The sequence below is a fragment of the Nyctibius grandis genome, chromosome 8 (assembly GCF_013368605.1).
Source record: "Nyctibius grandis isolate bNycGra1 chromosome 8, bNycGra1.pri, whole genome shotgun sequence".
NCBI lineage: Eukaryota > Metazoa > Chordata > Aves > Nyctibiiformes > Nyctibiidae > Nyctibius > Nyctibius grandis.
In genome coordinates this window covers 39,207,758-39,233,237 of record NC_090665.1, presented here as the reverse complement: position 1 = coordinate 39,233,237, position 25,480 = coordinate 39,207,758, and the positions used below count along the sequence as shown (strand labels likewise).

At 40.4% G+C, this 25,480-nt stretch overlaps 1 protein-coding gene across 1 annotated transcript in view; it reads left to right on the top strand.

The window, feature by feature from the left end:
* TESK2 (testis associated actin remodelling kinase 2) overlaps window positions 1-24,861 on the top strand; it is an 82,930-nt gene extending 58,069 nt beyond the window's left edge. The window contains exons 6-11 of the mRNA XM_068406908.1: window positions 9,031-9,113; window positions 11,094-11,169; window positions 12,799-12,882; window positions 14,006-14,092; window positions 17,717-17,852; window positions 20,087-24,861. Of these exons, the coding sequence (XP_068263009.1) occupies window positions 9,031-9,113; window positions 11,094-11,169; window positions 12,799-12,882; window positions 14,006-14,092; window positions 17,717-17,852; window positions 20,087-21,099 (1,479 nt within the window). The 3' untranslated portion in view covers window positions 21,100-24,861. The remainder of the gene's footprint in view (window positions 1-9,030; window positions 9,114-11,093; window positions 11,170-12,798; window positions 12,883-14,005; window positions 14,093-17,716; window positions 17,853-20,086) is intronic.
* The last annotated feature ends 619 nt before the right edge of the window (window positions 24,862-25,480 follow it).

Genomic DNA, 25,480 nt, shown 5'->3' with positions numbered 1-25,480 from the left:
TGCAGAGTTTTTAGTTCTGAATTATGGTTCAGTAAAGTATTTGAATCCCTGGATAATTAAGCATAGCAATCTAACATTTGGAACAGGTCAGTCATAAAGAACCCAAATTGAGGAGATTATTACAAATGCACTTTAAAATCTCCTTGTTGTTTTTGTTTCCCCATGTATTTCACAAATCTGCTTCAGTAGGAAGAGTGACCATTACTAATTCAGCATTAAGTGTTGTCCACAATCCTGCTTGCTTTCTTTCGTTTCTGAAGTCCGTAAGATCAAACCAGTTTACGTAAAATTTTCAAATTTCAGAATTTCCTCCAGAATGATATTTCAGTGGCAGAGTTTTCAATGGACGTAGATTTGTTTGAACTGCTTTGGTGACAACTTTTATGAATTTAGTTGGCTGAAGTAGCTAGCTAATTCATGCTCAGCTAGAAATATTGACATAGGAGCACTAAGCTCTGTGAACAAATTGCCCCAGTATTCACACTGGATCTTGCCATCTGTTGCAGCCTGTGCTGATGGCTTTGCTGTTCTGTCTGTCCTGTTGTCTGGAGCTAATGAGCTAGTTTAAGCTCACTGGGGACTCGCAACAGTAAAGTACTCCAAAACTGTTCTTGGGAAGACTTCATAATGTCACTTCAATCAAAAGCATCCAGAAGAGCATTATCTTAGGCTAAAAGGAACTCCTTTTTTAAGATTGGAATCAGCTTTTAAAATTAAAAACACAGCACAGTGTGTTTTCAAATGTGAATGACTACTAGCCCTCCAGCCAGTTTTAGGTTTTTTAAAGCTACCTCAGTGCAGTGTTAAACAGATGAAGGACGTGCATTCAACCAAGGGGAAAAAAATATTAGTTCAACAGGTAGGTGAAAGAAGTATTTCGGTAAAGTAGTAAAATACTTCCTTGGGTGTCCTTTCAAGTGAAAGGTGCTGAATTCTACAAGGAAGAATATAAAATTTGTGAAAAATGCCCAGACTCGGAGTCATGTCACTTTGACATGATATGCTCAGAAAGCTCCATTTCAGTGCAGATAAGAGATGCATATAAATAACTGAAAAGAGAACGTGGTGTTCCCCCTTTTTTTTCAGTTCAGGATGTATTTTAGTACATTTAAGAGTGGGGAAGTAGAGTTACTGCAAGGAACGAAAAGTAACTAGAGAGAACTCTGTGCCTGCAGCATTTATCATAAACATGTACTGTGATGGCTAATCATATGAAAATCCATTTCCTGAGACCTCTGTGAATGCCTTTGTTCAAAGCTTTGCATAATTGTATGTCATTCTCTGGAGCTGCCCTACCAATGCTTCAGTGTTATCTGTTGTTGAATGTCAATTGTTTAGAAAATGCACCCGCCGGCAGGAGTGCATGATTTCACTGCAGTGGCAAACTCATTGGTGGCCACAGGAAGTAGTAAGGGTTATTTAAAAAAACAAACAAACAAACCAACAACAAACACACACCAAACCCTAAGAATTTACTAGCAGTTAATGCTATATTTGGATGGTTCTTAGCAATAAAGGTATAGTATCTGTGTGGGTCATGTTGGAAGCTGTCAGGATAAAAGTATAACTCATCAGCTGTGTTCTGTATTTTCCCGTTTCTTGTGTTTTTTGGGTTGCTTGTGTTTTGGGGGTTTTTTATTTATTTTTTTTAATTTTTTGAGGTGATGTATGCACTTGCTTGTTCTGTTTGAGAAGGGAAGTACATTAAACACCTAGCCTCAAACGCCTGGGTACTTGTGAATTTTATTAGTGTATTATTGTATTGATGAAATATACTTTAAAATTAAATCTGTTGGGCAAATGACTCTCCTTTTGGGCAAGTGTTTGTCCTGCTGGCTGGCTAGGTTTTAAACAAGTCGCTTTGTTCCCAAGCAAAAAATTTAAGACAATAACCATAGCAAAAACCTGTCACCGCAATTTTCAACTTTCAGAGCATGGCTTTTGGCTACTGCTTGAGGAGATGCCTTGTATTTTACCAGATTTGTACTGGTGGTGGGATGAGTCTTCATTCTTACTAGCAAACAGTCAATGTGTGAGCGAGCTGAAGGAAGATGTGATGGGCTCTTTCCTTGGGAGAAAACTTGTGATCTGGACTGGATAAGGGCAGAGTCAATATTGTTCTCTATTGTCCTTCTTTCTTTGGTAAACTTCAGTAATTGATGTGATGGCTTTATTAATGAAATGAAGGCAAAGACAAGGATTTAGACACCTGCAAAAGTCAGAACAGGCACCGAGTTTGCTGGAGGGGTGAGGGAGGTATTTTTCTAGAAAACTTACTGGCTTTGACTGAATTATGAACAGAATGAAACTGAGACTTTCTGTGCAGGAATGTCTCCATGCTTTACCTATTACAATTAACACAATAGCCCACTGCAAATTATCTGGCTAATATGAATTTTACTATTAAAAATATTTTGAATTAATTTAGACCTGTACTTCTGCCTTTCTTCTTCTGTTTCTGGCAAACCTCTAATTCCTGCAGCTTCCTGGAGCAGGTGGTGTGAATACGTAAAGTTTATTCTGTCAGTTATGGCAGCAGAGATGTCTTGCTCTGACAGTAGCGTTACATGTGTCTATGTACTTAAAGAAGAAAAAGTTCTGTTCCCTGCCAATCTAAGATTGAAGAGTAAGTGGTTTTGACAATTAGTATATAGCAGGGTGATTTCTCTTCCTAATTGCACCATGTGGAGAGTGGCAGAAAAGCATTGATGTTGCAGAAAGCCAGAGGGAAGGACGGTAGAGAAGAGTAGATATAGGTCATTATAGTCGATGTGGCAGCCCACAGGGCATGTCAGCCCTGATATCCCACTGGTGCCCTCCCTGCTGCCCTTCTGTCAAAGACAGGCAGTGCTTGTTAGAAGAGAGTGCTGCCCAGACAGCTGGTACTTACCCATGTTGTGAGCAGCTCAGTCTCTGAGCTTGGGCTGCCCTAGGTGATCAGGCTGATCTGCCCTGATCAACAGCAACAGCCTAACTTGAGTCTGTCAGAAGGTAAGTGGTCGGATTGGCTGTTTCCAGCCTGCAGACGGTTGGTGTGTGGGCAAGGTGACTTGTACATTTTGTAAGCCAATAAATGCAGTGTCCTCACCTTTGACTTGTCATAAAGGGATTTACACGGAGATTAAGCCGTAGATGGGTTATGATAACCAGCCTCACTGGCTCATTCCCTGTCCCCTATCCGTATCACTGCAAGCCCTGTGAATCGTTATTTATTTGGGGCTCGTTGGAATGTGCACAAAGAGGATTTGCATCCTGGAATTTTCTTCGTCGTTCAGTGATCCGCAAGGAGGTCCAGTTATGACCTTTGACAGTTGTAGTCATAGAAGATGCAGTCGTTAAAACAGAAATCATAATGTGAAACATTGGAAGTGTTTCAATAGGAGCCAGTGGATTGTGATAAAGTTTTTCTTAATCTGAATTGTTTTTGCAACGTTCTGTCTGTTGTTACCTACAATAAAAATAACAGTGTTTGGGAAGGTACGGGGAAGAAGTGTCCAGCCTGCAAAAAGCATACAGCAAAATTCTTTTGTACCTCACCCCTCAAAACAAATATCTTACTACTACACAGAGAGTTCCTTCAACACATTGTTTACACTGTATTTGCATTGCATTCAAACCTTGCTCTGGAAGCACTGTTTATTTCCTTGGCAGGTTACACCAGTGCCTGCCCTAATATCAGTGAATTTATTCTTAGAGTAGCACTGAGATGAGGGAGATGAATAAACTCAGCCTTATCAGAACAGATTAAAAGCAAGAATATTGGGTATGTGTTTTAAGACTCTACTTGTAGTATCTGGCATTTTACACATGTTTAAGTTCAAGGCAATATGCTCACTGACCTCAGGGGCAGTTGGAAGTGTTACAGCACTTATAAAATAGTCAGGTTTGACCCCTGGAGGCAGAGAAAGCACAAGATTAGCAACAATCTCTGACAGATTTTGTTGAACTAGCTTCCTTGTCACAGAATCCTCCTGTGATGCTGAGGACGGACAGAATCCAGATCCTGGGGCAACATTACAATAGTCTTAACCACAAGACAGGAGACCTTCATTTCCAGTCCAGCCTTTCTTTCTCATCTCTTTCCAGCCTTGTCTTTCACCCTGCTGTTTCTGTGGCAAGAGTGACCAGAGTCCTGAAAATAGTGGTCCAAGTGTTTTATGTACAGCCCCAATTCACTGAATTGCGTGAATCCATTGCATGCACTAAACACATATTCTAAGATTTGTTCTCCCAAGCTGCTGAGCTGTCTTAGCTGAACGGCCTCCTCCCCAAAAACCCACTACCAAAGCTCTTGATTAAAAACAAACAGGCAAACGCCCAAACAAATGCCTTTTAGTTTTGCAGAATTATGTACAATTGAAAACAACATCTTAGAATCAATAGTAGGTTGTGAGCAGTTTTAGGAAACATTGTGAGCTCCATTGATGATAAAATCTATTAAGAAATTCTGATCTCTAGGCCTTTATATATATATATACACACACACGTATGTGTGTGCATTCCTGCTAATATATGCTTTCACTTCACAGTAAATGTGTAATGGCTCACCCTTCCTTCATTGAGAGAGGAGTAGTCTCAGTTACTACGGGACAGAATCATGCATGTAAGCAATTACTGTGGGTTATCTGATGTAATATAAATTCACTGCCTTTGGGCTTGAAAGTGACATACCCTGACTTCCTACCTTGTATGCTGTTTGCTTGTTTAACACAAAATAAAACCCAAGCAATGAACAGAACCTTTGTCTGATGAGTCTTATACTTGCTGCTGCAGTTGTAAGGTCCCCTTTGTGCTACAGTAAGCTCTTGCCTGGATATTTTGCACTGCAGGGGAGGGCTTGCACTGAAAAGATTAGCTGTTACAGATGATTATTTCTAATAATAGTCACAATACTAAACTTTTACTGGTACTTTGGGACCCAAATGGAGCCTGTCCCTTAAACATAAGTTTTAGTTTCAAAAGTGTATCTAGTATTATAAACTTCCTGTTCTACATTTAATTGTCAATGGTGTTTCTTCTAGGGGATAGCACTTTAAAAACAGCTGATACATCTCAATTGGCCTTTAAGTATTTTAATTTGGTAATGGTCATCAGAGGGTTGCAAATGACACTGTAGTAGCGTTCCTGTATTTTCTGGAGTGCAATAAAATCTCTGAGGAGTTTAGCTTGTATGTCATATTGTAAAATAAAATGATGGGGTTTCTTCATCTAGCAACTTATTTTTAATTCTGAAACTCTTGAGTCTATTTTAGTTTTTGTTTATGTAAAAGGGAGAGTAGAATATTGCATTCGTCTTAGTAGGATTATGCTGTGCAAAGCAGATGTTAAGCTCCTGTAACACACAAAGGGGGCTTTATGTTCTTTCACATCTGTCCCTGCATAAACAGCTCTGTTAACTCTTCAGGGCTCATGTACAGAGCTCCTTGCTTCTATTAAGAGACTGCCTCAGGAAGGACTGATGGGGTCCCCATTTCAGGGGGAAAAAACCTTGAGAACCCAACTGAAGGCAAATATTGCCCTCCTTGACCATGTGAGCCGCCGAAGGAAGGAACATCACTGTCTGTAGAGGTCCAAAGGGAAAGCTTGGGAAGGTCGTCATGTTTTACTGCCTTGCAGCTTACACAAATAGCACAATAGTAAGTCGAAAGTGTTTTCCTAAAGCCTGTGTTGTAAAGCTGCTTGGCATTTCATCTTCTAGGCAATTCTTGAGAGGCTCTTTGCACTAGAGAGGGATTTGAACTCTTGCATCTCTGTGCCAAAATCCATTAATGGAACTTCTTCATACCAAACCGATAGACGTATTTTCTTTTTTTGTAGAAACTGAGAAGTATCACTTTGTCAGTAGAAACAGCGCAGTATTCTCTGTACTTTTCCTACTAAGGTACCACCTCTACCTTAAATTTAAAAGCTCTTTTCAACCTTTTAGTCTCTGATGAAGCTTTGTGCCTTTTTTTGATCCTGATTTATCTTGGCAGTAGAATGTGAATGCTTAGAAATGTCTTTCATTGAGTGCACATGAACTACCAGTTACTGTGGGCTGTGTTAAGTCACCTATTTATGACTTGCATCTTAAATCTGGTAACTATACTATCTGTGCTGTGGATTTGGTGCAGTGTTGTGTAATAGCTTTACTAGGGTGGAGAGGGAGTATGGTGGTGCTTGAAGCCTTGAACACTTGGAGAATCTTGGCACAGAATGAAGCATCGCCATCTGCAATACTTTGTCCTGAATGAGCACTACAGGCTTGAAAGGTCATGTCTGAACACACTAGTATCCATAGAAGGGTTTTCCTATTGATTTTACTAGGAATAGGCTTCCATGCTTTCTGGGTTCCAGGAAATTGGTGCTTAGCTACATAAAAATTTGCACCAATTGAATTACATCAGTTTAGTTTCACTACAGTGAGCATTTGTAGTGACACCAGCATTTTTTTGTCTGCTGCACGTCACCTGCCCATAGCTGATTTAAGTGTGAATAAAAAAGCCACTCTTGTACTGGAATACGCATCCTAATGAATTTAAATTCACACTCTGCACTTCTTCGTATGCAGACAAAAGACACGCTTCCACTAATGAGAGAGAATAGTTTAGCTTCCTTCTTTGTCATTTAACCTTGTGCAGTCCACCACAGCAGAACAATTGATCAGTACTTTATAGCAGATATGTTGCCCTAGGCTTTCACCCGTTGCCTTGTCATGGTGTACTGGCCTCTCCTGCAGGACCTCTGGACCCCACAGCAGTGGGATGTCTGCTCTCTGTGGTTTCTGGAAAAGCCTGCACTAAAAGGGAGCCTAGCTTTGCTGCCGGTAGCTCCTGCTCATCTGGGAAGGACCCCAGAGCTGTCAGGTAGCATTACTTGGCAGCTAGATTGGATGCGGTATTGGTTTAATTTATGATTTATCTAGGAATAATTTACTTGTATAATAGTTCAAGTGCTGTACCTGAGAGCTGGGACTGCCTGGGGCTTGGTGTGGGGGGGGTAAGATTGTTCATCTTCAGTTGGTGAGGTATTGCTGTCTAATGGGATGTGGCTGTATACAGGTAAGAAGCTGCATATTTAGCCCTCCTTTTGGTATCAAAGCAGCCCTCTAAATTATTGCAGATCTTAAGGTGAGAAGAAATGTTATGTTGAAAATAGTTCTTAGTCTGGATTTAAATGTCCCCCGGAGATTTTGGAGATCAGGGGTTATTGGAGAATAACCCTAATCCACGAAATCCAGAAGGTAAAATGAACTACTGCAGTCTTGTTACTCGAAGTGAACAAAATGTGAATAGACAAAGATAATGCAAGAAGGAAATCTAGATCTTGAAACTAGTTCTTTTATGAACTGTAGGGTTTTTTTTTTTAAAAAAATGTCAAATTACGAATCATCTTTAATTGCCAAGAAATCTATAGCAGAAAATAACCTGATACTTTGCTGCATAAAATAGTATCAGCATTCTTGTACACTGCAAAATCTCTGGTGTTCTCATGGGCTTGTTTCTGTGTGGTACACAACGAAATTCCACTCGTCTGAATCATTTGAGTAAGATTTTTCAGAAAAGTTTTATCCTTCTCAGTTTTAAGTCCACTTACAGTGACCAAATGTTTAAACAGAGGCAAGCTGAATGAATGTGCTCTTTGATAAAAGATAACAAAGCCCGTAACTGAGAAGCTTTGCTGCTCTTTGGGCAAGCATGGTTGATTTAACTTGGTACATGTTTATGAACCCCCAAACTAACTGCATTTATTATACTTGAGTCATACTAAATAAATAGAACTTTGCATCTCAGGAGCCTGGCATGTGTTTCAAGAGGCTGGCATGCATTTTCTTTACATGATTGCAGGAGTGGCTTGCTTAACCTTTTAATTGGCAGGAAAAAAACTCACTTCATGGCCTGTGCCACAATCATCTCTGAATAATGTAAACAGTGATGACCTGAACTTGATCTTTTAGACAAGGGACTCGCTTTTCTTGGTAGCTGCATTATACAGACAAGCTAATGCTTTAGGGTCAGCAAGGGGCTTTTGTACATCCAAGGACAATAAAGCTAGAAAGTGTTTCCTGCTGTTTAGCTAATTAATGCAGGGTACCACTCTGTAGGAGTCGGCAGTGGTTTTGCTGCCTGTCACTGCTATTGTACTGCCTGCAGAAGGATACAGAGCAAGGCATGTGGTTAGGGAATGAATTCTCTGTCTTGCTCCACCTATTGCAGGCCAGAAAAAAACCTTAAGGAAGTCAGCTATTGATTCATTCAGTGAGAAGGGAAAAGACGTGGTACTGGAACGGTCAAAGCATATTTCTCAGAGTTGTAAATAAATAACAAAAATACATCGGTAATACTCTGTGTGTGATGTGATGCGATGCTGCCAGACCAGAATTATCTGTGTGTCCTTAAGTTGCCCTCCCTCCTGACACTGGAGGGCACATCTGAAAGGAAAAGATTGGCACCTTTTCCCTATTAGACTTTTCCCTTAAATCATCTTTTATGATGTCCCATAGAATAAAGAATTTTGAGCTTTAAAAGCACATATAACTTTGTCACATCTTGTATTTTCTGATGAAAATCTACTGCAAAGCACTGAGTTCCTTTTCAGTAGTTAATGTAGCAAAATATACAAAAGCATTTAGAGTCTGCTCTGATCTTGTAATCCTGTCAGCTACAGGCAAATTGTAAAGTGAAAATTTAAAGTGTCGTAGTGAACAGCATGTATTGCATACTTGAGCAGTAAGGGAGCTAAATCATCTTGATTCTTGCTAGAACCTAGCTGGGTATATGCTGCCTGTAGCTGCCTGCTTTCTCAGCAAGTTTTTAAGTGGATTATTAACTAAGTGTAAGGCTGTTTGCAGCATCTTAAGTTTGACAGACGTGTGATTGGTGCAGGGGGCCTGGTAGGGGAAAAGGGTGATTGCTTTCAGACAAAAGCTTCTCATAGATGAATGTCTTCCAAACAATATCTTGTAGTCTTGTTCCAGATTAAAAATAAATAAAACAAATGGTATATGGGTTTCATGCCCAGACAATAACTCTCCTGTTTTTTTTTTTCCAGAACTGCTTAATAAAACATGATGAGAACGGATACTCAGCAATAGTAGGAGACTTTGGTTTAGCAGAGAAAATTCCTGATCACAGGTATGTGAACTAACCAAAACATAGCAAGGGTTGCAGTGCAATTGCAGGTCAGAAGCTCTGATGGGCTGGATCTCTGAGGCCATTATTGCATTCTGATACAAAATTTGCAAAAAATATCCTTGGTCTTCAGTTTAGAACTGCAGGCTGGATGACCAAAATGTTCCAGCCTTAATTACTGTCCATTTTGATAGATTTAGTGGTGACATTTAGTCTTTAAAAATGCTCCAGTGAGTAGAGGATTTACTGAAGCTTTTCAGTAGATCTTCTAAGCAGGTACTTTGGAATTTTGGTTTTAAAAAAATCACAATAAAGCAAACACAAAAATACTGTCCAGCATTCTGGATTGGGATGATTTTATAATAAATGTCCTCTGTTGATTCCAAACAACTTTAATTAGCTTCTTTCTATTTTCATAAACAATATTCAGTGCCATTCCAGTATTATTCTCTTCGGTTATAACCTCTGGGTTAGTTGTTAAGATCCAGGTTTATAACAAAGAGATATTAAAATTAATGCCTAACAGTAGCTCACCATTTTGCTCTCCCTAGAAAGAAATTATAATCTTAACTCATTTGAGGAATGCACAGGTGACTGTCACAAGTTATTGTCACAATTGGAAATAGTCCTTTTGTCATCCCTCTGTTAGGGAGATCAAGGACAAAGATTTCATTGTTCTCTCTGTATATTGACTTGTGTATTTCAGAGTATTCTGACTGTGAAATGTGCTGTCAGATTCTCTCCAGTGTGTGCTTCTGCGTAAAATCAATAAAAGCCTTCCAGCTCTTTTGAAAGCAAAGAAAACAATAAAGTTGATCTCAGCTACGCACCGTTTTTAAACGGCATGTATCCTAAAACTGTATCTTGGGAGGTCTGAAGGCTTGCATTCATGTTGATGAAATATTGATCTAAAAGCTTAACAAAGTGATTATTTTAATTTCGAAACTACTGATAAGTACAGCCATTGTGTATCTTACATGCTCCTGTGGAATGTCTGCCCTTTAAGGTGCTGAAAGCTTCAGCTGTATTCATACGAACGTGTCACAAAATCAGGAAGTCATCACAGATGCCTTAAGGTGTTCTTAATACCTAGTTTCGAAATGCCCTGAAAACAGAGAGTATAATAATAGCTGAAGTTAAGGTAGCTTGATACTAAAACAAACAACATAATAAGTTGCATTAGTCACCATTTTGGTTTGATCTAGTCTTACCTCCATTTTCAAATGCAGTTTTGTTGTTTCCAGTTTGTTGGCTAGCGAGCCATGCTATTTGAGGCCTTTAGAGGCCTTTTTCTTAATATGTATTCCTTCAAGGTCAGCTGGAGGCCTTTCTTAATGCCCCAATATTCAGCCATATGGAAGCATTGCAAATTTTTCAAATTGGCTCTATTATGATGACTTATAATTTTTCCCTGTTAAAGGATTCATCTGGTCCATCCTGACTTTTTTTTTTTTTAAAAAAAAAAACAGTTTGCAAGCAGGCTGTGCTGAATACTTTCAGAGCTGCTTACCAGTGTACGTGTAGGAATGTATACCTGCATGTCTTGCTGCATGAACGGAGAACCTGACATCTAGCCCAAAATTGATGCCCACAAACTTTTCTCTGTATGGATGAAGGAGCCAACTCTGCCAAAAGTTTGGAAACCAAAACTATTGAACAGCCGTGACCTTAAAATAAAATACTAATTTTTTTTTAGAAGTGGCCAGGCACTTGGAAACTGGAAATAAAAATATGCATAATTGATCGAAGCTTTCTTTTTCTTTACCTTCTCCTCCTGCTATGCAATGTTCCAGGGACTCCAGTAGGAAACCAGTGTAAAATACAGTATATTATGGAACCTACTTGTATGGACTTCCCTCTGGTAAAAGTTGCTGCAGATACTTGGAGTTATGGGAAGTTAGTAGCAATGCCTGAGCATTTAATGAATGGTTCTGCTCTCTCTCCCCCTCTCCCTTTCCCCCCATCTATCCCATATCTATATAGTGAGAAGTTACCAGTGGTGGGTTCACCCTTCTGGATGGCACCTGAAGTTCTCAGAGATGAACCTTACAATGAAAAGGTAGGTACATGATATAAATGGACATTAGTTGTCAGATGTTTCTCTTCAATAGCTGTATACAAGATTTAGAATTTCCATAATATTACAATTATTGCTATTTTCATTTGTGACATTTCTGTACTCAGTAGGTCATTCAGACTAAGGGAGAGTGTGAATTGAATAGCTAATATTTTAATTAATGGTGTGGATTCTTATATGGAAATAGAATTACTTTAGCATAATTCACTGTGATGCTGTTCCTGTTCTGAAACACCCAACATGCAGAAATATGGTAATGGCTTGTTGGCCTAACACAACTTAATTTAACCAAGTCTCATGAGAAATATAGTGAGGTTGCTTTCCTGACTGTATGTGAGTGAAATCTGGGTAGAACTAAAAGGTCTGTATGTAAACTTGTACAATTATTTTAATAAAAAAAAAAAAGTATTTCTGAAGATAAGATACCTGGATAAGAATGTTCTCCAAAGGTACTTTTAAGTTTTCCTATTTGTGGCATTGGGAAATGTTTCTTTCAAAGGAGGATCAGATCACACTAGATTTTAGAAATAGTATTTTCAATCAAGCTCTTCTTCACACAGGATTTTCTCTCCAGTGTGTGACATAGTCTACTTCAGCCCTGCAAGTGCAGCTTTTTTGTGAGAAAGCCCACATCCTGTACCTTTTTATAGCTAGTAGTCAATAATCTGTTTAACTGGTGGTACTTTTAACTTGCAGGAAAGCAATAGCTATCTCAGTAATGAATGTAATAATTACCATTTCAAAGCTTTTTTAAGAGTTCCAGTTGACCTAAATTAATAATAAAGTACCCAAATCTATGGTACCACATTCTTCACTAACCCTAGGGCATGGAGGACTAAAGAGGAAGCAGGTCTCGTACCTCATCAGCATGAAACATGACATATTAAGCCTGCCTGATATGTAAGGGATGAGGGATGCCAGCTTCTGCTCTGTAGACTTGTGTTCCACGTTTTCCTAAATTTTATTACATGATCAATTCAGGTCGGTGGAAATCTGAGGAACTGTGCAGCTCCAGGGGTAGTCAGATAAGTGATTATTAAGCATCATGGAAATTTTGGTGGAAATTGATCCTGGTGTACAGTGTTACTGGGTATCTCAAGCTTTGGGAAAGACACTGCTTTCTCCAGAGGTACTGAATTGTGAGAAGAGAAAAATGTAATTTTTCTTAAAAACAGCATTAATGTTCTAGATAGGCTGTGATCACTTGTATTTTAAACCCATCTTTCTAACCACAGTGATACATAGGCACGTCATGTTTTGGCTGTGTTTTTAATTACTGCCATCTGTAAGACATCAAATGCAATGTCACCATTCTTTATGCAAGGAAGGATTTTTTTTTTTTTTTTTACACTGCTGAATTAAAAGTGGTTTGGTGTTTTTTTCCTTGGAAGAGTTTTAAAGTTATCATTGCTATTTGTGCAACAAGAATGCTTTACTTTTCTTCACATGCAAAATGTTAGCTATAATGCAGTTGCTTAGTGTTGTAAGGCTGTAGTGTTGGTTTAGTTGTTTCACGATAACCATTTGGGGTAAGGAGAAACTCAGTGGCAGATAAGAACGCTGAGTATTCATAGCTGAACCACGTGGCTATTTATTTTTTTTCTCTCTCAGGCGGATGTGTTCTCCTATGGTATAATTCTGTGTGAGATTATAGCAAGAATACAGGCAGATCCAGACTATCTCCCTCGCACAGAGGTAAGTGGTTACGTTTATAACATTGGTGGGAGGTGGTGAGTATGCATGATAATGGCTGGCCTTTAGAACTTCTGGCACTGCTACCAAAGATACGATGAATAGGTGGTACATGAAAAATAGCCTGTAAAAGGCTTTTGTTCTTCTGTGCTGTTATTGTAAGAAGCTCCATCGAAGACACTTTCACACAGACTTTGTCCAACTGTAGTCCTCATGGGAAATCCTTTCTGCCCCTAACTGGCAGAACATTGAGAGTTTTGCTGTGACCTTCCTTTTGTAGAGTGATAGGTCATGTAGACTTCTCGCCAGATTCAGAACAGAGCACTTTTGGCACACTGCATCTGCTAAACAGCCCCTCCTTGTGAAAGGGGCAGGAGCTATGTTTGCAGCAGCTAAAAAAAGCTCACCCTTGTTTTTGCATGGACTGTGCTAAGCACTGTGGATTTGAGCTAGAATCAACTAATCAAATGAGAGACTTCTTATTTTCTTCAGTTGCCTTTTGGTTGAGTCCCATCTGCAGGGCAGCTTTTGGCCCTCTATGGGGGGTGTTCCAAATTGTCTGTCTGCCTCCAGTTCTGAAAATGCAAAATTGCTTAGGTCTTGAAGTGCAGTAAATAAGAGATCCTTTTGTTTCTCTGCCCTTCAGATTTCATAGAAGTGCATTTAAGGAACTGGGTAATTTGTATTACCAGTCTACCATCCACTGAAAAATTAACCATTTTAATTGATAAATTTTCATCATAGCGAAGCCTCTGGTTTTATAGCAGGCTGTTAATTTACACTGTGAAAGTCACCATGGTGAAACATCATAATATAAGATATTGCTTCCAGATCCACACAGGCAACATTTCAAATGCAATGGATTGCAGTTGAGTCCAGGAAGAAGGATGGGCTTTGAAGTCAGCTCATTCTCTTACAGGTATCTTGTATCAAGTAATCCCCATTGGGGATGCTGAAGTTCAGAGTGTGCATGAAGTTTTCTCAAAATCCTCTGTATGTGGCTGCTGATAGGTGGTGTTCATGATTATTCCTGATAACTCCATGTAGGGACCCCCTGAACAGAAGATGCTTTGGGACAGAGAGCAGACCACATTTATATCTCTGTGCTATGTTTTTGTTTGTACAGAATTTTGGATTAGATTATGATGCCTTCCAGCACATGGTGGGAGACTGTCCCCCTGACTTCCTCCAGCTGGCCTTCAACTGCTGTAATGTGAGTATCTTATGTGAAGGGGAGAGGCCTAAACTGGAGTTCTCTAAATCCCTCTGGCTTTTGAAGATAGAGCTTAAAGCATTTACAGAAGAGACTACCTATAAAAGCAGTATACATTCTGATAACCCAGAAAGTCCCTTGCAGTTTTTATAACCCTTCCCTTCCCCTTCCAAAAGGTCTATCCTGTGTTTTTGCAATTCTGTGTTCTGTCATGCTAAACAAACAGGTCTGGCACACTGAACAGCTTCTTGAAGGCTGCTCAGGCTGATCATAACCAGTTGTATGCTATTGACACTGGCTGGCCCTTGGGCTGACAAAATCCAGCTGTTATTGTGTACAGACCTACTGAACTGTGAAGAAAGAATTCTGGGTTGTTCTCACAAACAGAGGGGACAAACAAATCAGAAGCAGGCTCTAAATTACTCTAAAGTTTCTATATGTTGCCTTTTGGAAAGTGGGATAAACCTTAAAATCCCTAGCCTGTGGTCTGAAAAAAAACAAACTGTGACCCAAATGATTTAATATCACTAAGGCTATAGGCAATGTGCTGTATGGAGTGAATTTTCTGCCAATTATTCAAGTAAAATTGTGATAGTGCTGGATACCTTCATGGCTCCTCAGTGTGAAAATTCCAAGGAAGTAGATCTCTTGTGGGTTATCCCATAACAAAGGTTGCTAGTACCTTTGTATAGTAAACTGGTTTATATGAAGTAAGAGAACCTAAGCTTCCAGCAAATTCAGCTGAAGGTGGGAATGTCCAGTTTGCACAACTTAAGTTGAGGCAACTTCTAAAAATTTTATTGCACAAAACTTTGCCTGGGACTCCACAACCAGGCCCTGCTGGAGCCAATACCAGCACTGTGTCCGATTGTGTGTTTGTAAGAAAGTCTCAGAACAGGCTTTTTATTCCTGTCTGTTACTGATTTTTCAGACTTTGTTTTCCTGTCAACAGTGCTGCTGAAAAAAGCAGTCTCATCTCTCCATGCTCTCAATGCCTATTTTTGCCCCGAGCTGTCTCTTTACTTTGTATTAGTACAAATGCACGTGCTCACTGAAGGGGAGAGCAGTATAAAGGTGAGGATGTGAGCAGGTGGGGGTGACTGCTGCTCTTGACACAAGATAGCGTAAATTAATTCTAAAAATGCTTGTGGAACTTACTCTGGACAAGCTACTTCAATCCTCTGATTTCACCTTAGTACAGTGGAGCTTGCTTCACCAGGACAGTGGTATGTCTGATTCACGTTTATAATGTGTTTTGACTATGTAAGAACCAAAGGGTTTGGCTAGAGGTAGGATTCGACTTTGGAAATCTTGGCTCCCACCTGTAGACTCCAGAAATTGTACTGCATCCAAACACATGGTGCATGATTCAAAGCAATTTTTCAGCACAGGTGAAATTCAGAGTAAAAGTGTACTCATGAAGAAAGGGGAAGTGACTGATGTTATATTCTCATGTAAGAATTCGATGTGTTGAGAGAAAAAGGATGTTCTCCTACTGATTATTGTCAAATGCTGCTTCCTGTATAATAACTGTCCCTTCCCTGAATTGAAAGTGGAAATTACTGTCTTGTCATCAACCCATTAATATGCTGATTTCAGTGTGGGGCATTCTGTAAATCACTTGCAACTTACCTAGTAGAAGGAAAAAGGTGGTGAACAGATAAGGCTTTCTTATATCTTCCTAAGCATGCTATGCTTCAATAATAGGTAATCTGTGTGATAATTTGCTGTTAGACATGGATGTTTATATAGCTTTTTATTATTTAATAGGTCAACAAACAGTGTAAACTGTATAGCTCAGCTGATTAGCTGAACTAATGTGCAAAGCCCTGGGGTTTTCTACAGCCAGGAAATGTGTTTTAGGGCAACCTATAAAACCAGTAAAAACCGACATGTATGAGTAGTGGATTAAAATTTCTTTAACTTGCTGTTATAAAGTGGGTTTTTTTTTTAAATAAGTACATGCAAAGAAGTCTAAAACTTACAGCTCCCCAACAACTATAAGCTTACTTGTGCAAATGCTTGTAAATGTGATCCTATATGATCATGCAAAAAACTTACCAGCACGAGCTGAGCTGTGGGCAACCACTGCCTTGAGGAAGAACCTTCTGTTCAATTTGAGCAGAATCTGAACTGCTCAGGGATGGAAGAGGCAAATGTTGCTCTGAGTCACTTTTCCATTGCTGCTCTTGTCCTGGATCTTACCTAGCAGAAATTTAAATAGCCAGAGAGCTCTTCTTACTTTCTGTAACTTGCCACAGCTCTCTAAGCTTCCCAAATTAGTAAGTTTGTCAGAGTACAGAGTGTGTGCCTTGGTCTTGCCCTTGCCCTGCTCTTTCAGGGAAATGGGGAAAGCAGAAAAAGATGTTTTCCTATGCCAGGAAATTCCAGCTGCTGCATTAGAACAACTTCCTTGCTGCTCTTGAGCTCTTCAAGTGCGATTTGTTTGGTTTTTATTACTATACATATGAATTTTTAGCCCTTTACACCATGTTGCTAGAAAGTGTTCTGGCATTGCTGATCATACCGGTTCTCTTCAGAAAGATCTGTCTCATAGGACCTGCAAGGCAGTACAGGCAGGTCTTTGGGGTTTGTTGTGTACAAAGCACCACTGTTCCCTTTGTACTAGAGGTGAGATCTGTCTGGGCTTGTCTGCTCGGAAAAAGCCTTTAGAGGGCTGGAAACAGGAATCAGGTCAAGCGGACTCTTTTAATAGTGTAATGAGGTTAACTTTCAGCGGCTGAATTAGACATTGCTACCTACAGTAGTTAAACCTGTAACATATATACAGGGTCAATGTTCAAAATGATGAAAAGCCTTCTGAGTTACTACTTAAATTAAGCTGCTTGCCCTCTAGTCCAATTTTAGTGTTGGACTTTGTTTAGAGATCCATTTCTACTAGGGTGAATAAATAAATACATACTGATAAATACAAAACTGAATATATACTGATGACTGGGGGGGTATTTTATGTGGGCGAAGATGGATTTTTTTTTTCTATTTTATTACTTTGTCAAATTATGTAACCAATCTTGCTTCCTTACAAGACAGACCAGTACATGAAGTAGCAAGACTAATTAACAGATGGAAAGATACAACATTTTAAACTTTAAAATCAGCAATGCTATTTAAGTGGGTTTTAATTAAAGCCGCAAGGAGATGATGGAAGAATTACAAACTTTTAAGGAATGACATAGCCAAGTTGCTCTGTTTAATCCTTATTGCTTCAGGCACGTTTTGAAATAACATTGATATATAATCTCTGACTGATAACTGGAGTCCAGAAAGAAATCCTTGAACTATGAAAGCTGTTTGAAACAAACCAACCAACCAAACCCTCTCTGAAGCCCTGAATCTAGCAGCTTCTCACCTTTTCAATTTAAAATGCGTCTTCATCATAGAATGTTTACAACTTGGCAATTAAATGTGAGAGGTATAATAGACATAAACTGGGACAGAATACTACTTTTCCTCTGCTTTACTTGGGTTTTTTGCAATGACAACACACTTCTTAAAACGGTCTTGGATTTCCTCAGTTCCTTCAGATTGTCCCTCTGTCCACTGTGTAAGTAGAATAGCCTGGACAAACCCACCTGAACTTAACTGATTTGTGTGCATTCACAGATGGATCCAAAGTTGCGTCCTTCATTTGCTGATATTGTCAAAACACTGGAGGGTATTTTAAACCGCCTGAGAAATGAGGACTCGGAGAGAGAGAGAAAGTTTTTGAACCTTGACAACAGTGAAAGAAAACCCAAAGGTAAGTGTCTGTATTGTGCAAACATTGCTGCAGGCTAACAGCAAAAGGCTACGATGCTTCATCTTTTGAAGACTGGGATTTCAGCTATATACAGTATTATTTACAGCTTATGAATTATTTTACTCAAAGCCTGAAAATTATTCTGGAACAATGCTATATACTTTGCACTGCAGAGTGTCCTTTGGGAAAGAACAGCTAACTGTTAAAGTGCCTCAAAAGATTCTGCCCACAAGCTCTTGAGGGGAAATTCAGAGTTCATTTGGGAATGGTTTTGTAAGTTGCTAATAGTATATGAAAATCCATCAGCTTTTGCTTTGTCCCTGCCATACTTAGTGCATATACATAATTTCTTTGGTGTATATTACATGTAACACTTAGAAACTTCTTAAATTCCTTCAGGAGGAAGAGCAGAGAGGATGCAAGAGTATTATAAAGTACCTAGAAATACTCTGAAAGACTGGGGAAAAGATGAATCCCAGATCTGCTTGGGAACGCTGGCCTTGAAGGGCTCTAAAGCTGTCTAGTGCCACCTGGTGTGGAGAGCAAACTGCAAGCAGTTCTTGTAGGCTGGGGCGTATTCCGTCTTAGATGTCTTTTATGTTAGTAGTCTTCTGGCATTGGAAACTTAGAGTACAGTAAACATAGTTTCTTGTATTGTGTATACATAAATACACAATAGATATACATATATATCTGTCTGTAATATGGTTATAGATTGAAGTAAGTTCTGTATTGCAAACCACATGGAGTGCATGCATGTGGTAGTTCTCCCACAGCTGGAAAGCATCTAAGAGGTGCAAGTTAAAAAAGGAGAATTTTTTGTTTGTTTGGGGGTTTTTTTTGGTTGTTGGGTTTGTTGTTGTTGGGTTTTCTTGTTTTGGTTTGGGTGGGTTTGTTTGTTTGTTTGTTTGTTTTTAATTTTCCTGGCATTCTCCCTTTGGAGTACATGTCAGATTTGCATCTTCTTGGAGAAGTGTTACATGCTGGTTTTTGACTTGCATAGTCTTTACTAGGTGGAGTGACTACAGTCCAAACTGTGGCAGTATTTAAAGGGAAAAGTGGAAATCCATATGGGCTTATTCTGGAAATGGTAATCAAAAGGAGATATCACTTCTTTATATCCGTTTGTTATTACTCTACCACAGCTCTTCAGAGGCACCTTGAGAGCCAGTGGCAGATGCATGTTCCAAACACTCAAGGAGTTAGCATCTTTTCCTACAACTACAATTTTCCCATCCTGTTCTAGTGATACAGCTTTTATTTATATATATATATATATATATGTGTGTGTGTGTGTGTGTGTGCATGTGGGCAAATAAATACACACACATGCATATGTACAACTTTCTAACTCCTCTTCATTGAGTTGAACTCTCCTATGTCCCTAGTTTCTGTATTGGAGAATGTACTGGATGAAGGCTGGGATGGAATGATTTAAACTCTTCATGGTATCAGGAGGGGCATTTATTTTGGTCTTAAAATTTTCCCTTTGGCAACTATGTTTTGTACTTGCTCTCTTTTATGGTTAGTATCATCAAGGGATCTTGACCAACCTCTACTGGAAGCCAGGATGATAAATCTAGAAACATGCAAATTGCAAATTGTTCTTCTCCAAGACCACCCTGTGCCATCTCTGCTGTGTCAGTGTACTGGCAGCGAGGAGGTTTGAAGGGGCCCTGAAATACAGGGTTTGGATAGAAGAGGGAAAGACTTCTTCATTCCTACCAAATTTTTGTACAGTTTCCTTTCCTTTTTTTTTTTTCTGAAGACAATATTATCTTGCCAAATTAGCATCCCCCATAATGTAGGTGGCAGATTTGATCATAAAATGGTAAAGAAGCAGTCCAGTTTCACTGCCTAGGGAAGTAAGATGGCATGAACTGAATTTGCATTTCCTCAAGTCTTTAAGATAACTTTTAATTAGCCTGCAGCATAAGTGAAGAGGAGAGAATATTTTCAATGTAGTTTTGACTGCCTTACATTTAAAAGGTCCTGTGGACAGGGCTGCCAAATCTCCACGTTTGAAACCAATAATACACTGAGGAGAAGGGAATAGTGTCCCTGTGTCTGTGCAGGAACTTGTAAGGAACGAGCGAACGTGTGCTTATGGAAGATACTTTGGAACATCAGAAATGCAGCTTTTTCTTTACAGCTGTCGTGAAGGCTCTGTGAGTGAGCAGACATGCAGGCATATGACTACTTTAAGCTAAGAGTATTTCTTTTCTGCTACTCAGGGTCAATTGAAAAAGGACCAGGAGTAAAACGTTTGAGTTCCCTGGATGATAAGATCCCACCGAAGTCACCCCGTCCACGTCGGAATATCTGGTTGTCACGCAGCCAGTCAGATATCTTCTCCCGCAAGCCCTCCAGGAAGATAAATGTGCAGGACCCCTACTATACGCCAAACAAAGGGTTGGGACGGAAAGTTAATCCCTTCAGTGCCCGGGAAGACCTCAAGGGGGGGAAGATCAAATTCTTTGACATGCCAAGCAAGTCTGTGATCTCCCTCGTGTTTGACTTGCATTCTCCAGAGGCAGGTGGAAGCCTGAAAGCCAGCCATTCCCAGTTCCGGCAGGCGTATAGCACAGACTGGCAAGAATTTTCCCTTCTTCCTGGGAGGAGATGCAGATCACTTCCGCTCTCTCCTGAATTGCCGCACAAGGAATATGGCCTCTTTGGGGGACTGTCTTCGACTGTCGGCAGGTGTGACCCAACCCAGCTAGGTGCAGAGGTTCGGCAAAAACTCCTGAGTAGCAGTAAATATGGTGTGTCAGAGATTCCCCCCTTTCAAGCAAAGCCTCACAGGCCAGAATTTCTTCTTGTATCAGGACAAGAAGAGGATATGGACTGTTCAGATGGGCCAGTGGCCCAGGAGGAAAATGGGTTTTGCTCTGTTGGGAACCCTTGTGGAGATCCAGTGTGTAATCAACCATTAGTGCTGGCCCAGCCTGAGCCACTATCTTACAAAAAGCTCCCAGTTGAGAAGTTAGTGAACTCTGAAGGACATGGCTCCTCACAAGTGTTTGTGGGTTGTCTCCCTTCTGAGGAGATGGAAGTGGAAGATGACATACTGAAAAATACTCCACTAGAGTCTACAAAGCCTCTGTTCAGTGTTAGTCCTTCCACTGAGCTGAAGAGAGAGACGTGGCCCTTCAGGGAGCAGGATGGGGACAGCCCTGCCCCATTGTCTCAGACCTCCTCCAACATCACAGCAAGTGGTAGCACGCAGCCAACTTGTGACATATGAAGAGAGGGCTCAAACTGAATGTCCTTGAGGGAACAGTTGTTCCCAATTGCTTAAACTCTGTTTTTCTGTAGTGCTGGGCTTCACATTCAAAAGAGACTCAGATGGTAGAAACTGGCCGTCACACAGATAGCTGCAGACAGCGTCTGGAGAGACTGATTATTTTAACTTTATTTTGGACTGTGCTTATTCCCTTCCCTGATTTGCGTTAGGAGGGAGAGATACTCCAGCCAGAATGGCCATGTGGGCCCCACAGTCCTTCCAAGAGGCAGCAGCCAGAGCAGGTTCCGAGTGAGCAGTTTGACCTGGATTCCAGCATGGAGCATTTCAAGGCCTTAAGCTCCATGTTGGGTAGAAAGAGCAACCCTTAGGTTTTCCCTCTTCCTCTGATTGACCAGCTGCTCTAAACCACCGCAGATTTTGCATTAACATTCTGCAGCAGTGCACGTGAGTCCGAGCCTCTGTTTTAGAAACGGGCACAGAGATCTTTCAGAGCGATGTTTAGCAGACAGGAATGCTCTCTGGTCCCAGAGCTGCTGTGAATGCTGCTGCAGCATTAAACAAGCTCTTCTTTCAAAAGCAGCAAAAACAAAACCCCTCATGCTGGTCGCAATCTGCAGGCTGAATCACATGACAAGTACTTTGCAATTAACAAGAAGAATCTGTTCCCTGGTGTTTCATTTTCCCTTGGGATCTGGTAATAATGTGTAATACATTAGTGCAGGAAAACAGGATGTGGTAAGTACCGCTCTCCTTGCACAACTCTTCATGTACCCCAACCCAAATGTGGAGGAAGATTTGCCCAGGGCACAAGAGGAGAGCCATATTCTAGGCATTGTCATTTCTGGGCTTCTGGAGAAACTGCCAATGGAAGCACCAGTTGTACTGAGCTTTTGGGAGGTGTGGGCTCTTACCTCTGAAGAGCTGAATGGACATCATGATCTGTTTCTGCAGAATAGTTAGTTAAATACAATATCTACATCACAGCTGGCTATTACCACTAAGCTAGAAGGGTCACATTCACCTCCCTCTCTGGTATGACATCCCATCTCAGTGATATCACTGCAGTAATGATGGCTCCTTATTTAAAACCAGACTGCTTGATAGAGGACAGGAATCCCCTGCCTGGGGGAAGTTACCAGCAGTGTTGCAGCCACACAAGTGCTCTTGGAGGAGGATTGACAGTAGACTCACAGAAAGGCTTTTTGTGATTGTCAAATTGTTAAACTGAAGAAAATTAGCTTGTCTCAAAGTAACAGTTTTTTTTCTTTTACAGAAAGCAGCTGTTGTGTTCATGGGCTTCTCTTGTTACTGAATGGGATGAGCTTTTTCTTTTTTTTTTCCTTCCCTCCACCAGCAGGTACATGCGAATGAAGCAGTGGCATAAGCTTTAATGCTGCTTGCTGGAAGAAGCATCAGAGATCCCCACTCTGGGATGTGGCTTACAGGAAAGCTTGTTCTGTGGTGACTGTGCAACATCCTGCCCCTTTCCACCATCGTTATCCCAAGAACCATGGGATTTAAAATTTAAAAAAATTTTTTTTAACCTGTATTATCATTCCTAACTGAGGTATGCATTGCATGCCTGCTGAGCAGATGGTGATGCAGTGGAGTCCAAAATTTCACCCAGGTAGCCTGTTACACTCTCTTCCTGCTCTCTTGTAAGGATAGAAAATGTAAGCTAGTCTGATGGAAGCAAGACTATTCCTACTCTTTTCCTATCTCAAAGAAAGGATGAAGGAGAAAGCCTTAGATCTTTCTTGGCTGAGATGCTTATCTTTCCAGAGGTGTAGGTAACTATTCTGTGAGTTATAATAATGACTTCCTCTTGTGAAATGTATGTTAACCTGAGCAGCAGTTATCCCTCTGCAGTGGCTGTGAAGAATGAAATGAGAAACCCAGTGTCGCTGAGTTACTTAGCACAGTCCATGCCAGATTAGGCAGCTGTTAGCAGTTTGAAAGAGAAAATGCCTGTCTGTACCAAGATCCCCCTTTTGGCCCACACCTGGCTGCTCCTTGCAGGTGCTGATCTGTAGAGTAGTTTGTCTTGTGTATCCTGTCTGCAGAGTGCAGAGCAGCTTGCTTGTATGGCCGGTGTGGTGTGTGTGTCATTTCATTCGATGACAGGGAAACAGTCAGCAGAACTCAATTGCCAGCTAGTTGCCTGCCTGGTGCCTGCTTTTTTTTTTTTTTAATCTTTTAATCTTTTATACAATTGTAATCTTTCGGGAGGGAAACCATCAGCACCAGCTTCTGTTGTCACAAGATGCATTTAGGTGTGTGACTTCAGACAAACAAGCAATAATAAAGAACAGTTTACTTCTGGATCACCAGGCTGCGAGGAAGTTGTCCAGCATCCTACAACTGCCTGCAGCCTCATCGGAGAGCACACCCACGCCTCTGGCTGCTCTGTGGCTTGCATTAGCTCTGGTTGTCTGGCTTGGGGTACCTCTGTGGCACCCATCACAGTGACCTCATCTGTTTTCTTACACCACTGTCTCTTAAAATGTTTCCCTGCTCTGAATAGCGCTCTTACAAAGCAGCATGGCTAAAATGTTCTTTTCTTAAATGTCCGCTCTAAGCACAGCCAGCTGACGTGCATAGGGCACATCTGTCAGCTTTTCTAGCTCTTTGTACTGAGGTGGAGATGTCGGAAAGAGAAATGCCAAGGAATAGCAACTCAGGCCTTTCCTGGATCCGTGGTCTGCATGGGAAAAGAGGCGTGTGTATGAAACTGGAGTAAAATGCCATTTTAAAATAGCGAAGTGCTTGCTAAAACCCAGTGTTTTCAAGGGTCCGGATGCAGTTGGTACTCACTATGTATCATCCCTTTGGTTGTGTAAAGCTGAATCTAGGTTGCACCTAGTAACTACTCCTAGGTTCTCTGCCTACCTGAGGGTGCTTTTCTACTGGGGGCCATTTTCTAACAGCTACTGATGAACATGAATACGAACGTGCAGTCAGCAGACTCCTTCTTTTATAGTGATGTGACAAAGTTTTACTGTGATTGGATTTTATCATGATTTTTGACTTTCTTATGGGAGCAGTTCTTGCTCTTTTAAAACACTTTCTACATATTGCTAGGTTCCCTGAAGAGATCAAAGATATTTTTAATTCACTTTAAATCTTTCTATGTTGAATTCATTTAAATGTCTGTTATAAGCTATTTTTGTTGAGGTTGCAGGTTGATAAAATGCAACTAAGAGAATGCATGTGAATTGCTGCCCCTCAAAAGCAGTGCAGACAAGGGGCTATAGCAGACTTATGCTTGTTGGAGAGGCATTGATGTATTACGTGTAACAGAACATTGGTATTTTTTGCCAGTACAACTAAAGACACTTGAATAATTCCTCTTTGCACTTAATGCTATTGTTTATATTGCATGTCACTACATTTCTATGCAAAACAAATAACCTTTTTTTGGGAGGAGGGGCAGCCAGATATTTGATTAAGTATAAAGATCTTTGCGAGATGATCTATTTTCGTATTTATGAAGGAGTTTTACGTCTTAATATTTTGCAGTCTGTAAATAGCTCCACTTGTAATTAAAGGCTTAGGAAGAAGTTTGTAGCCTGTGTATAATAGTAAGTTAACACTGCCAGAAAAAAAATCTTTGCAAAACAACTTTTCTAATATTGTGGATATTTATGAATATGTAAAGAAAGCACGTCTTGTTTTTATGTTGATTGACCTTCTGACTTTTTTTGAACTATAGAAATGGTGTATGTTTTATTGGAACTGCAATAAGAAGTAACCAAAGATGAATCCAGTTGAATATTTTCATAATTTTTTCTTGGTCAGGTTTTGTAAACTTTCCCAACTTGCTTTCAAAATAAAAATAAAATCAAGGCCTGAGTCTTGTCATTAAGAGGGCAACTTTAGGTTAAAAAAAATGGCTCAAATGCTTCCTTAAGCTATGGATGACATTAATACCTGGCTTGAGATCTTACTCGCTATTGCTCAGTGCTGAATTTATAAACAGGGAGAACTGTCATCCTTATGTGTTATTTCTCTCCTGCATCTAACTCTGAAGTGTTACACTATTAAATCCAAGAGACTCAAGGACTTTTTCTGCTCTGCTTTATAGTGCTCTGAAGAGTAGGCAGTAACTTGTGACCTACAAGACAAGATGGGTTTTGATAGCACTCAGCCTGCAGGGAGCTGGCCATTGCGGCTGCTCTGTTCTAGCCCTACAGAATAGCTTCAGTAGCACAGGAAGCAGTGCAGTTTGAGGATGACATCTGGCTTCATGTCCCACTGCACCTCCCCTTACTTAGAAGTTTGAAGACCTGCTGTGCCTTGGTTCTGCGTTTAGTTACCCTGCACTAGAATCAGCTGGCCCACGTGGGAGGAGAAGCTTTTTCCTGCCCCTCTGTAGGAGCAA